Raw genomic sequence first — 13,961 nt, 5'->3', positions numbered from 1 at the left:
TTACAACCATACACAGGACTCTGTCCATGAAAATCTAATAAGTTATTGAGATAGTTTCATCTCTGAGGATGCTTGTGTTCAAACCTTGATTGGTATGTCAAGTGTAAATGGGTTGGGCCTCATCCTGTTCTTTATGTCTACCTCAAAAATAATTTCATAGTTGGTCACAATCAACAGTCAGTGCTTGAGAGGCTCATGATTGGAAGAGCAATGGTCCAATAGGTCAGGACTAAGAGGCAATGGTAGAGAAGCATGGGAAAGCTTACCAAGGGCTAGTTGAAGCCAGTGCTGTAAAGTTCTTGACTTTCATAAGTAGAACGCGAACCAACCATTTTTTAAAAATTATGTAATTCTAATGTCCAACAGGTAGTAAACAATGGCAGAGTTATCCAGTTATTGTGGAATTAATTTTCATGCACCTTAATATTCTTTCTAAATTTTTCAGGCTTAACATGAGCTGTGTTTATTTAAGGAAAAGTTCATTACAAATGTGAATACTTTTCACAGGGGATTTTGTTATTGTCCTAGTACAGAATGAAGCCAGAGCCTTGCTACTTAACAACCCTATTTTGCAGACATGATCTAAGTCTTAAAGAACTGTCTGATGAACATTCCCCTTGGGTTTGAGAGTATGCTGCTGTGATGGGTCAGTTCCCTGGCCACAAACCCTCGCCATTGAGCCATCCCGTCCACATCTCTAGAGCTTAATCCCATGGAGGTCCTTCCACAGGGAAAAGGAGAAACATTGCCATGTGGAGATGCTGTCCCTCTGCTATATCTGCTGAGGTTGTGGCTCATCCTCCATTTGCAGAGATGACATGACCCAGAATTAGTTTGTTACACAGACTTCTTTTTGAATTCATATAATAATAGGAAATAACTATAGCATATCTGGTTTTCTCCTATATTACTAACAACAGTGGGTCATCTACTTTCAGTGTAAAAAACAAGACATATTATTTGGTGAAGAATACGAGCCCTTGATTAACTACTTTGTGTCTAGGTATTGCAGGTGTCTGCAAAAACTGTGGGCCAGTTCCTACATTCTGTGTACTCCCAACTAATCCAATGAGCTGGGCTATTACAGGGAGCACATGATGTCATAATCTGTTTCAAATGTTTCTTCTTACTGCCCTGTTCTCTTTCAAATGTGTACATGCAGTTTCCATTGACTTCAAATGGATTTATAGACACACATCTTAGAGCAGAATTTAGCCCATTATGTCAGTTCAATATATAAGTTGTTTTGCATTTAAATATACAAAATTATATTTAAAAAAAAAACAAGTGAAGTGACTGGCAAATCCTCCACTTTCAATCAATTTCACAGTTTTGATTCATTATTTCCACAGTTTTGGCTGAGTGGCTGCTTTCAAAATTAGAGTGCAATTGGTCTAAATAACAAATATATTAATGTTTAAGTATGTTTGATGATACAGAGACAAGCACTTAATAAATCTGGATACAGAGGGTAGCATTTAATGTAATGACAATTCCAGGGCTCTGTGTGTCAGAGTGCAGCTCCTTTAACACAATAGCAGTATTTTGCCTTTAAAATGCACAAAATATTACAAACTGCACATTAATTGTGACAAGCAAACAGAAATAATATTTAATCAAATGACAATATCCAGTATAAAAGAACACAATGGACCAAACTCTGCCCTCTGTTAAACCAGAGTAAATCTAGAGTAACTCCATTGGCATCCCTCTGCACTCTAGGATTTTATACTGCGCTCATTACAGTATGCTCACCGCTGAGGTATCATATGTAACTGAGGGCTTGTCTAAATGGCTCTGCAGTGCAGGTTACAGGGGTGCGAGCTGCAGCACATAGGAAAGTATTGCTCTCTAACTTCTCCATGTAGACCCTGCTAGTGCTAACTAAAACTCACCTACTTCACGTTAACATACTGTAGTTCCGACTGGTGGCCTTTTTAGTTCACACTAACAGGGTTTACAATGGGGCAGTTACAGAGAAACACTTTAGTGAATGCTGCAGCTCACACACCCATAGTCTGCCCTATGGGGCAATGTAGACAAGTCCTTAGTCAACATGAATCCCATGCTTATATCTGTGCATACCTGTCAACTGTCCCTCATTGTGAAGGACATCACTCATTTTAGTCCCAAAGTTACCTACTTTCCACACAGATATGGACTCCTCAAAGTTTCATTGTTGAAAATTATTACATCAGAAATAACTAATCATGAGTTATTCACACTAAAGTACTGAATCGCACAACATTTTAAGTTTCTTGAGTGACTAATTTTCTTGTGTCCCTCATTTTGGGTCTGTCTCTCACAATATACCCCACAGGGCAATGGCAGGTTGGGAAGCATGTATCTGTATGGGTGAAGTGAGTGGAGTTATTCTGGATTTACCCCAGTCTAACTGAGAGCAGAATTTGCCTCAACTCAAGCTGACATCCTTGACAAAGCAAAGATTCTCACATAACCTGGCATTCTTTATTGAGTCTGATTTTTAAGCATCATTTATTTTGAGCAAATATTTAGTCCCACGGTTGGCCTTATAAAAATGAAATATTAGTCCTAAAGAACATTTATGCTCGCATCACTTTTGTAACATATGTAAAGAGTGTCAAAGATACAGGACAAAATTATTGGATAAAAATTGGAATGCTAACCTGGTGTCTGCTGATGAACTATGTCTTCTGGATCCTGCAGATGAATGAAGACGACAAGCCCCGCTGCTCCAAACAGCAAGATGAAGGAGAACATACACGTCAGCCTCATAATTATTGTTCTCAAACCAATCCACTTTTGACCCAGGAAAATGAACTGCATGCAATCTCCAAGACACACTCTTCACTCATAGTCTCATCTTCTCAGCTGCCATTCCATTATAATACCATCTACAAGAGGTAAAAAAATAACACACCTACATACACCATTTATATTTCCATACCCTTTTGTAAAGACAGGTTGATTTTTTTTTTCAGATCTAATAGTTGATCTACATATCACCCCAGTGAATGTAATTGCACGTATCTGGTCAATTTCTGACCCATTAGTTTGTTTTTAATAAGGGATGTATCACTCCGTGTTTTCCACTTGTTTAGAGGAAAATGTGGAATATTAAAAAAAAGTATAATTTGGGGGAAATGATCACATAGTGGAATGTATTTGCACAGAAACCCCCTTTTAACAGGCTGTTTGCTCCAACTGAAGCATGTGTCACTTTTTATTTTTCACTTGTTAAACAAGATGAAAACATAAAGGACGACAATGTGGGGGAAAATGATCGTATGAGCTGCATCTTGCATAGCACAAACATGGAGAGAATGACAGAAACAGTTCGCAGGTTTCTGCATCATTCAGTAGGAAAATGATTTTTCTAAAACAGCCGGTACTGTAGGCCAAATATGCATCCCATTTATAAATCTAGGTGGGCATATTGACCTAAGGAAGCTATGTATCCTAAGGGAAGTAATGCAGGTGCTTGGGTCATCTTTAACTGGCTTGGACAAAACACCTAGCTTGGGCCTGGCTGGCATTGGCAGGAGGGTGGACTATATGAACTACGAGCTCATTCCTTCTCTAAGATCTATGAGAGAGTCTATGGGCTCAGCTCTGCAAATACGACCAGGCATGCACTTTTTACTGTATGTAATCCCAGTGAAATTGGAATGGGGCTAGTCACAGAATACACGACAGCTGGTACTAATGCTCCAATTCAGCAAAGCACACAGGTAAAAGACTGAAATCAATGGCACTACTTGTGCTTAATAATAAGCACAAGATTAAGTGTCTTGTTATTTCAGCACTTAAGCATCTGCAGGTTCAGATATCATGATCCTGTCTAAATATAGTTAAATAGTGGTGATAGCTGGGTGAGACGGATTGTAGCTTGACAATATACCTAAAATTTCAACCAGAAAGACTAAATGAAAATGTTTACACTAAAACTAAAACAATGGGAGGGGGAAGGAGGGAGGTAGAGAGAGAGAGGGAAGGGGAGAAGATCAAAAAGAATGATGTTGCATGACTAAACTCCAGGGACAGAGGACAAATACACTAGTGGTGTTATTTGTAGAATGGTCTTCAGCATTGTTATATTTCTTAGAATAGATCTCTTTCTTAGGAATGTTGTTTAATTTTAGATTCCCATTGTATGATTTAGGGAACATGCTATAACCAGTAATGTTTTATCCTTTCCTGAGCCTGTTGGGGGCAGTTTAAGAGAACAGTTATCTCTATTAGGATTTACAGCACAATGGTGTGCCTAAATTTGAGTTTTACAAATCCCATTTTGAGCAGAATGAGAAAGCAAATGCTGATTTCCAAAACAATTTTTTCTTGTTTAAAAAAAAAAGATAAATCTAGATCATGCTCCATTTTTTCCTGATTTGTTTAAAAGTTTTTATTCAAACTAAAATCAGAGTCGAAAGTCATAGAGGTCATCCCAACATTTCTGTGAAAACACCTTTCTTTATTAATATTATTTAATAGTTAAATTATATCATCTATCCCAGAGGCCCTGTTCAGGATCAGGACCCCACTAGGTTACATCACACATTGTCCTCTCAATATGTAACGTTTAATGAAAGCTACAAGCTACATGTGCATATACTGAAGGGAAAATAGCCCCATATGATTATTTTATCCCAGTGAGAGTCAATTAAATTCACCATAAGCGAATAAAGAGGGAGCCAGGGAAAAGAAAAGTAAACCACCTCTCAACAAAAACACAAACCTCAAAAGGTTCTAAATGATGGGTTTGGGCTTCTCCCATCTTTACTTTCCTGTAATTATTTTTTCACTCAGTTGACTTTAATTAACTTGCTGTAGGCTTGTAAGCCTGGTGAATGAGAACAATGTTTTATACATGGTAGCAAACAGGGGAGTTTGAGAGGGAGAGAAGGAAATCCCCCTGCTGAACAAAGAAGGTGTGACCTCTAATCTTGGGGTGAGTGAGCTTGTTTGACTGTTGGTTTTGGGTTGTTTGTGTTTTTTTTTTTCTCTTTCAGGTTATTTTAAATGTACGGGTCAATTGGGATTGTGTGTTTGGGGACTGTTTGAGCCTTGTTCGATCATCTTTGATCAGCCCGGTGATCACTCTCCCCCTCTGTGATTAACGAAGAAGTAGGGCTGGCTAGGAGAAAAGGCCTTACAAGCCAGAGGCTAAGTGACCAAGAGGAGCCAGCGAACAAGAGAGCTTGTAAGAGGGAGTCATAATATAATCACTGTGGTTAGGAAGGGCTGCATTGCTAGTGCCAACGCTGCTCCTGTCCCCTCCACCTGTCTCCAGGCAGAGAACCTGACCACGGATGCCTCTACCCAGATTCTGGTGTGGATTTGCAGAGACTGTGGCCTGCATTTCCCACTCTCAAAAAGCCAGGATGGCGGGACCATCCAGTGTGAAAGACAGGCGGAATCTCTCCGGAAGCAGGTGGGAGAGCTACAGGTGGAGATGGCTAGGCTGAGGAGCATCTGTGCCCATGAGGAATTCATTGAGAATATTCATATGGAGATGTCCAAGGCTGAGGAACCTATGCAGCTAGAGAGGACTGCTGTCATGCCCTCAGGGGAGGAGGATATGGCTCTGTCACAGGGAGGACACTGGCTGCTGATTACTTCTGGCAGCAGGCAGTGCTCCACCTCTACCCCCAACCCACCCTCCATAGTAGTGAAGAACCGTTATGCTGCCTTGGCAACAAGCAATGAGGAATTGCCCCCAAAGGTGGAGGAGAAGCCATATATCCCCAAGGCTGGAAAGACTGCAGCCACCACTCCCAGGAGGAAATGTAGGGTAGTGGTGGTTGGTGACTGTCTTCTGAGGGGGATGGAGGCACCTATCTGTCGCCCTGACATGACATCCCAGGAGGAATGCTGCCTGTCAGGGGCCCATATCCGAGAAGTCACATAGGATCATCGAGGATCATCTGGCCCTCTGACTACTACCCCACACTACTCATCCATGTGGGCACTCATGATACTGCGAGGTATGACCCTCCGCAGATCAGAAGTGACTACAGGGCTGTGGGAGTAAGGGTGAAGGAGCTGGGGGTGCAGGTGTTGTTCTCTTCGATCCTTCCAGTCAAAGGTAGGGGCCCAGGCAGAGACAGATGCATCCTGGAGGTGAATGCCTGGCTGCGAGGAGGGCTTTGGCTTACTTGACCAATGGGATGCTGTTCCGGGAAGAAGGACTGCTAAGTAGAGATGGGGTCCACCTATCAAGGAAGGGGAAGAGCATATTTGAATACAAACTGGCTAACTTAATGAGGAGGGCTTTAAATTAGGTTCAACAGGAGCAGGAGACAAAAGACCACAGGTAAGTCAAAAACATGGAGGCCTGGGAGAAGGATTGGAATCTGGGGAAAGCATGGGTTGCTATAGAAGGGATAAGGGAGGGATGAGAGAATATAGAGGGGAAATCAAATCAGTATCTTAAATGTCAGTATACTAATGCGAGAAGTATGGGGAATAAGCAGGAAGAACTAGAAATGCTAGTCAATAAACACAACTATGACATAGTTGGCATCACAGAGACTTGGTGAGATAATACACCATGACTGGAACATTGGTATAGAAAGGTACAGCTTGCTCAGGAAGGACAGGCAGGGAAAAAAGGGAGGATGTGTTGCGTTATATATCAGAAATGTACACACGGACTGAGTTTGATGGAAATAGGAGACAGACTTGTTGGAAGTCTCTGGGTAAGGATAAAAGTGGTAAAAAACCCAAGGGTTATGTCATGGTAGGAGTCTACCGCAGACCACCTAACCAGGAAGAGAAGGTGGATGAGGCTTTTTATAAACAACTAACAAAATCATCCAAAGCACAGGACTTGGTGGTGATGGGAGATATCAACTACCCAGACATCTGTTGGGAAAATAACACAGCAGGGTACAGATTATCCAACCAGTTCTTAGAATGTATTGGAGACAATTTTTTATTTCAGAAAGTGGAGAAAGTCACTAGGGGAGAGGCTGATTTTGACAAATAGGGAAGAACTGGTGGAGAATTTAAAAATAGAATGCATCTTGGGTGAAAGTGATCATAAAATGCTGAGAGTTCATGATTCTAAGGGATGGTAGGAGGGAAAACTTCACAATAAGGAAAATGGATTTCAAGAAGGCAGCCTTTAGCAGACTCAGGGAGTTGGTCGGTAAGATCCCATGGGAAGCAAGTCTAAGGGGAAAAACAGTTCAAGAAAGTTGGCAGTTTTTCAGAAAGACATTATTAAGGGCACAAGAACTAACTATCCTACTGCATAGGAAAGATAGGAAGTATGGCATTTAACTAGGAGATATTCAATGATTTGAAACTCAAAAAAGAATCCTATAAAAAGTGGAAAGTAGGTCAAATTACAAAAGATGACTATAAACAAATAACACAAGTATGTAGGGTCAAACTTAGAAAGGCTATGGCACAAAATGATGTTAACTAGCTAGAGACATAAAGGGTAACAAGCATGGGTGGTGGGTATAATAGCCCAGGGAACGCTAAGCTTTCCCTGGAGCAGCCGCCACCGCCAGACACCTGGGCTGCGGTGGCCCCACCCCTTCCCCGAGGCCCCTGCTGCTGCTGCCTGCCTGCCTGCCCTCCACCTTCCCCCTAGGTCCCTGCTTCTCACTATGTTGCTCCTCCTTGGGGGCAGGGAAGTGAGGCGGACATGGCAAGCAAGTGGTGGGTGTGGGGGTCTGGCAGGGGAGTGAGGCAGCTCGGCCAGGCACTGGGGCCAGTGGCTCTGCCTGGCACTTGGGCGGGGGGTGGCTCGGCCCGGCACTGGGGCCAGCCTGGTGCTCCAGGGATGGCTCGGCCTGGCCAGGAACTGGAGTCATTGGCCTGGCACTCAAGCAGGGGGGAGCGGTGCAGCACTGGGGCCGGACCGGCACTCAGGCTTGTTGGGGGTGGGGAATTGGCCTGATGCTGGGGCCAGCCTGGTGCCTGGGGGAGCGGGGACTGGCCTGGGGTGGCAATCCGGGGCCCCTCAGGGCTCCTCCTGTTATTGGGGGGGGTTCGGGGCTCTGGCTAATGGGGGGCAGGGCCTCAGACAGAAGGGGCCTCCCCAAAGTGGTGGTTCACCCACCACCCATGGTAACAAGCAAACATTCTACAAATACATTAGAAGCAAGAGGACAACCAAGGACATGGTAGGCCCGTTACTCAATGAAGGGGGAAAACAATAACAGAAAATGTGGAAATTGCTGAAGTGCTAAATGACTTCTGTTTCAGTTTTCACCAAAACATTTAGTAGTAACTGGACATGTAACTTAATGAATGGCAGTGAAAATGAAGTAGGATCAGAGACTAAAATAGGGAAAGAACAAGTTAAAAATTACTTAAACAAGTTAGATGTTTTCAAGTCACCAGGGCCTGACGAAATACATCCTAGAATACTCAAGGAGCTGATTGATGAGATATCTGAGCCATTAGCAATTATCTTCAAAAAGTCATGGAAGACAGGTGAGATTCCAGAGGGCTGGAAAAGGGCAAATATAGTGCCCATCTATTAGAAGGGGAATAAGGACAACCCAGGGGATTACAGACCAGTCAGCTTAATTTCTGTACCCGGAAAGATAATAGAGCAAATAATTAAGCAATCAATTTGCAAACATCTAGAAGATAATAAGGTGGTAAGTAACAGTCAGCATGGATTTGTCAAAACAAATTGTGCCAAACCAATCTGATAGCTTTGTTTGGCTTTAATAAGCTTTAATAAGGCTTTTGATACTGTCTCACATGACCTTCTCATAAACAAACTAGAGAAATACAACCTAGATGAAATACAACCTAGATGCATAACTGGTTGGAAAATCATTCAGAGAGAGTAAAAGCGGCAAAGAGTCCTGTGGCACCTTATAGACTAACAGACGTGTTGGAGCATAAGCTTTCCTGGGTGAATACCCACTTCATCGGATGCATGTCACCCACGAAAGCTTATGCTCCAATACGTCTGTTAGTCTATAAGGTGCCACAGGACTCTTTGCTGCTTTTACAGATCCAGACTAACACGGCTACCCCTCTGATACTTGACACCATCCCAGAGAGTAGTTATCAGTGGTTCACAGTCAAGCTGGAAGGGCATATCAAGTGGGGTCCCACAGGGATCACTTCTGTATCTGGTTCTATTCAATATCTTCAATGATTCAGATAATGGCATAGAGAGTACACTTATAAAGACTGTGGATGATACCAACCTGGGAGGGGTTGAAAGTGCTTTGGAGCTTAGGATTAAAATTCAAAATGATCTGGATAAACTGGAGAAATGGTCTGAAGTAAATAGGATGAAATTCAATAAGGACAAATGCAAAGTACTCCATTTAGGAAGGAACAATCAGCTGCACACATACAAAATGGGAAATGACTGCCTAGGAAGAAGTACTGCGGAAAGGGATCTGGGCATAATAGTGGATCACAAGCTAAATATGAGTCAACAGTGTAACACTGCTGCAAAAAAAAAAAGGGGGGGGACGACACCATTCTGGGATGTATTAGCAGGAGCGTTATAAGCAGGACACAAGAAACAATTATTTTGCTCTACTCTGCACTGATTAGCCCTCAACTGGAGTATTGTGTCTAGTTCTGAGCACCCCATTTCAGGAAAGATGTGGACACACTGGAGACAGTCTAGAGAAGAGCAACAAAAATTATTAAAGGTCTAGAAAACATGACCTATGAGAGAAGATTGAAAAAAAATGGGTTTGTTTAGTCTGGAGAAGAGAAGACTGAGAGGGGACATAACAGTTTTCAAGTGTATAAAAATTTGTTACAAGGAGGAGGGAGAAAAATTGTTCTCCTTCACCTCTGAGGATAGGACAAGAAGCAATGGGCTTAAACTGCAGCAAAGACAGTTTAGGTTGGACATTAGAAAAAACTTCCTGTCAGGGTGGTTAAGCACTGGAATAAATTGCCTAAGGAGATTGTGGAATCTCCATCATTGGAGATTTTTAAGAGCAGATTAGACAAACACCTGTCAGGAATGGTCTACATAATACTTAGTCCTGCCTTGAGTCCAGGGAACTGGATGGGAAGACCTCTCGAGGTCCTTTCCAATCCTACGATTCTGTCATTCTATGCTAGGTATGCATTCCGCAGACCTTTCTAAATCCAGTGTTTAAGTTGCGGAGTACAAACTCGAAAACCAGTTATACACACAAATGAAATATACTTGTTAGAAAAATACCAAGGAGAGATTATTAAAAGACTCTAATCATATGTCATTTGTAAACTGGTCAATAAGATAAAATCAATATTGGGACTATACAGTATTATTGCAGCTGCAGTGGATAAGGCTGCATGAAGTCTTCCATTCTAACTTCCATTGTCAAGCTGACCATAACTTTCTAGACAGCATAGGAATTATATCTCACAAATTGGCTCACTCAGAACTTGCAGAAATGCAGTGAAATATATGTAATTTATACTCACTACACTTTTTCTGGTGGCTAAACCCCTTTCTCCCTATCAAGTTTTTATATGGTTGTCCATCACCATGGTATCTGAGCACTCTGTCCTTGAAAGCAGCAGGAGTATGTGCATATGATGATAATTAGCACCTTCCTGACATTAATTAATTGCCATAACACCAATGAGGAAGGAAAGTATTAGTATCAAATTAGGGGAAAGGTGATGTTGTATCATTAAAAACCAAATATTTAAAGAAAAGTGGTTGGAGGTAAAAACATGAACTATGATTGCATGAATATTTTAGCAGAATTTTCAGACATCAAACCCTTTATTTGCAAAGATACAAGTAGACTTAATTTCTTCATGCTCCCAGGTGACATTGAAAGCAAATTAGAATGGCAGAAATGACATTGCAAAGTAACATGATGGGAAAGCCATATTGCATTAGCTGTTTTACTGGAGACGAACTAGTTTAGTATAACTGTAGAGTGAGATGCTGCTGAAAATGAGTTACCTGCAGCATGTCACACAAAGTGCTAGGTCATAGAGGGAGGACCTCAGTCTTTTGATAGACAGCAATTTTCATTTTAAATGAAAATTAAAATGAACATTTTATTGAAAGTGCCTGGTTGGAGTGCAACTGAATTGTAGTTGTGCTTTTCAGCAACCATCTTCTGGAATCTTATGGACTGAACATATTACTGTGAATGATATGACATTACAATAATACATCAATCCAAGAAATACAATAAAAGATAGTTGAAAACTGCTGTGAAAAGACAAATGTTTCTTTTGCTTTAAATTATTTGGCAGAAATGCATAAACCAATCTACATTCATGTGCCTGATAACATGGGTTTGTTTACTGATTCATGATTATCGCTTTCCCCCCAGCCCTCTTGTTTATCCACCAAGAAATCTGACACTTCATGAAGAATGAAGTTGATACGTGTGTAAACTAGGCTTCTGCCTGTGATCTAATTCTTCAGGGAGAAGCCTAGGAACTGCCATTCTGGAACAGACCAGTGGTCCATCTAGACCAGTGTCTTGTCTCTGACAGTGACAAGTATTAGTTGCTTCAGAGGAAGATGGAGGAAACCCTGCTGAAGACAGTCATGGCATAACATGGACACAAGGAAAGTTCCTTCCACCTTTAGTTAGAGGCTGGCTTATGTTTGTTCACATCCAGTATCTCTGGCATGTAATGTTTTCGAAAACATAGTTGACGTGACTTAAACAGCAGTGCAAACAATTGTTTTCCAAGGGCTCCATCACTCACAGAAGGGAGAAGCAGTGGCCTAAGGAACATTCTTTACTCCCTTGTGTGGGCTACTCCCATTGCCAGACCCTGTGTACTGGGGAACGGTAGCTGCCATCTCACTGGTTTGGTTGGCACATCTGAGCCAGTGTGGAAGGTGAAGTAAACTGTTCCAGGGAAAGGGATGCTGCAGCTTATTTCCCGTACAGAGCAAAGGTGATGCAAAATCAGATTGTGACTCTTAACGCTTTGCTGTGCTCCTTGGACAGTGCAGCTATGCACTGCCCCTTGCTCAGGCTGGATTGCACGATGCCTGTCCAGCCCCAAGTGAAGAAATGCACATAGACTAGTGTTGATATCCGGCTGATATCCGTACATCAACGAGTCAAGAAAATGACTCGAATTGTTTACAAACACTTACTGATTACTAAATTAGACAATTACAAATCATACAGAAATCAATGTAAATGTCTAGTTCACATGCACAGCATAAACTTCATTTTTCATGCCACGTGAGCTGCTGTAGCTTGAACCAAATCCTCTGTTTGACAGCAGGCTCCAAACATATTCAAACAGCTGCAATAGCATGTATGCATAGGCATCTTTCCATATTCTATTGCCTGAGCACATATATCTTTGTCCTATTTGTTCTGGCTCCTCTTATCTTTTCTGCCTGCAGAAGTGTGGGTACTTATTATTGAATACTGCTCTCCCCAGTTTAAAGCTGCACGCTAGGAACATTTTAAAGTAGCAGTTGAGGAAACTCACCCAGTCAAATTGATCCACAGTGCTAGTCCAGAGATGTATTTTTATGTGTGACATCTATAACGAAATCAGGAAATGAAAACAAAAGAGTGGAAACATACTAAGGAGTTGGGCAGGTGAGTTGGAAGATGATGTTTGGGGTTGGGAAGTCATTGTAGGATGTCTGTGTCTTCTCTTGAATGCTGTGCAGGTGGTGTGGGCCTGAGTGGCACCCAAGTTAGATATTTTATTACAACCATTTTATTTCAGTTCTGTAGCATGGTTAAAGACTAGGATAGGCATGGTGAACAAATAAGGGAATGTGAGGATGAGAAAGAAACTGCTATTACTACTAGAATATCATCATTACTAGGCATACCATCTTGGGGAGGGAGGGAGATGGGGAATTCTTCCTCTGATACCAGAGGTTAAGCCAGAGTCCTTTACCTCAGATGCTTCCAGGGCACCAAGTCCTCCCACTTTCCAGGTATCCAGTCTCTGCTTTACACCTGACCTGCAGTGTCTATTAGACTTGCCATGTCACTCATCTAAGAAGAGGAATGTACAAACATGTCTCTCTATCCACTATATGTATTTTCTGCTAAGGCTGGATTTCAAACACAGATATTGAATCAGTGGGAAAAGATTACAAATCTCTCATTTGGTCACTGTCAACTTTTTCCTTTGAGGTTAGGAAACAAAAATTAAACCCATCCATTAAGGCCAAAGTTCTTTACCTTCTGTAGCACAGAGAGAAAGTGGGAAACCATTAGTCCCCTTGGTGAGCGGCTTGCCACACACCAAGAGTGCACCTTTGGGTAGTAGCTTGTCACACATCCTTCTCTTCTTGCCCATGCCTTTACTACATATTCTGATGGAAATTTTTGTTTATTTCAAAATTTCCCACAGAAAAAAAATTGTTTCCTGTTGACACTTCAAAACAAAACAGGCTTTTGTTTTGACTTAGAATGTTGTTTCATTGTTTTTTGAAACCATTAAACCAAAAAACCTGTTGTGTTAAGTGAAAAGGAAATGAACATTTTCAGTTTTCAGAGTAACAGCCGTGTTAGTCTGTATTCGCAAAAAGAAAAGGAGTACAAGTACTCCTTTTCATTTTCAGTTTGAAATTTCCTCCTGGAAAACCAAATTTTTTTGTCTGAAAACTTTCAATTCAAGATTTTTCATTCAACATTTCTTGTGGGGAAAATGGTTTTATCATCAGTTGTATGACAGGGAAAATACATAATGGGGCTTGAAATTGGGGCTTGCACTGACCCTGGAAACCTAAGTAGATGGAAGTCATAAGTGGACTGTCAAGTCACTGCTCATTGTAATGAACGGGGGTGTTATAGCTCTCCCCTCTCTCTAAAACTCCAGTGTTGGGGATCTTAACACCTGCCATAGAACACCAAAGGGCACTTATTTTTTAACAAAGTATTTTTGATTTAGTCCCTCATCACAATATGGCTTAGGTAGAGACATTCTGATTGGCCTGGTCAGCTCTGTTGGATGTTAGAACCAACCTAGCAGTTGGAATTCAAGGAGTGAGAGAGAGAGCGTACTTGTCCTGCCTGTTTTATGAT

At 41.6% G+C, this 13,961-nt stretch overlaps 1 protein-coding gene across 4 annotated transcripts in view; it reads right to left on the bottom strand.

Annotated features, from left to right (window-relative positions):
• The window catches only part of CHST8 (carbohydrate sulfotransferase 8), a 268,275-nt gene that overhangs the window by 204,688 nt on the left and 49,626 nt on the right, over positions 1-13,961 (bottom strand). For 2 of the 4 annotated variants that reach the window (XM_075118415.1, XM_048870779.2), the window contains one exon: positions 2,649-2,876. The exons of 1 other annotated variant lie outside the window; for it this stretch is intronic. In XM_075118415.1, the coding sequence (XP_074974516.1) occupies positions 2,649-2,808 (160 nt within the window). In that variant the 5' untranslated portion in view covers positions 2,809-2,876. Of the gene's footprint in view, positions 1-2,648; positions 2,877-13,961 lie in introns of those variants that run through there. One more of the 4 variants, XM_048870782.2, reaches the window with a different exon arrangement.

This window comes from Caretta caretta, chromosome 12 (assembly GCF_965140235.1).
Source record: "Caretta caretta isolate rCarCar2 chromosome 12, rCarCar1.hap1, whole genome shotgun sequence".
Lineage (NCBI taxonomy): Eukaryota > Metazoa > Chordata > Testudines > Cheloniidae > Caretta > Caretta caretta.
Note: the sequence above shows the minus strand (reverse complement) of the source record. Positions and strands in the feature narration are given on the sequence as shown.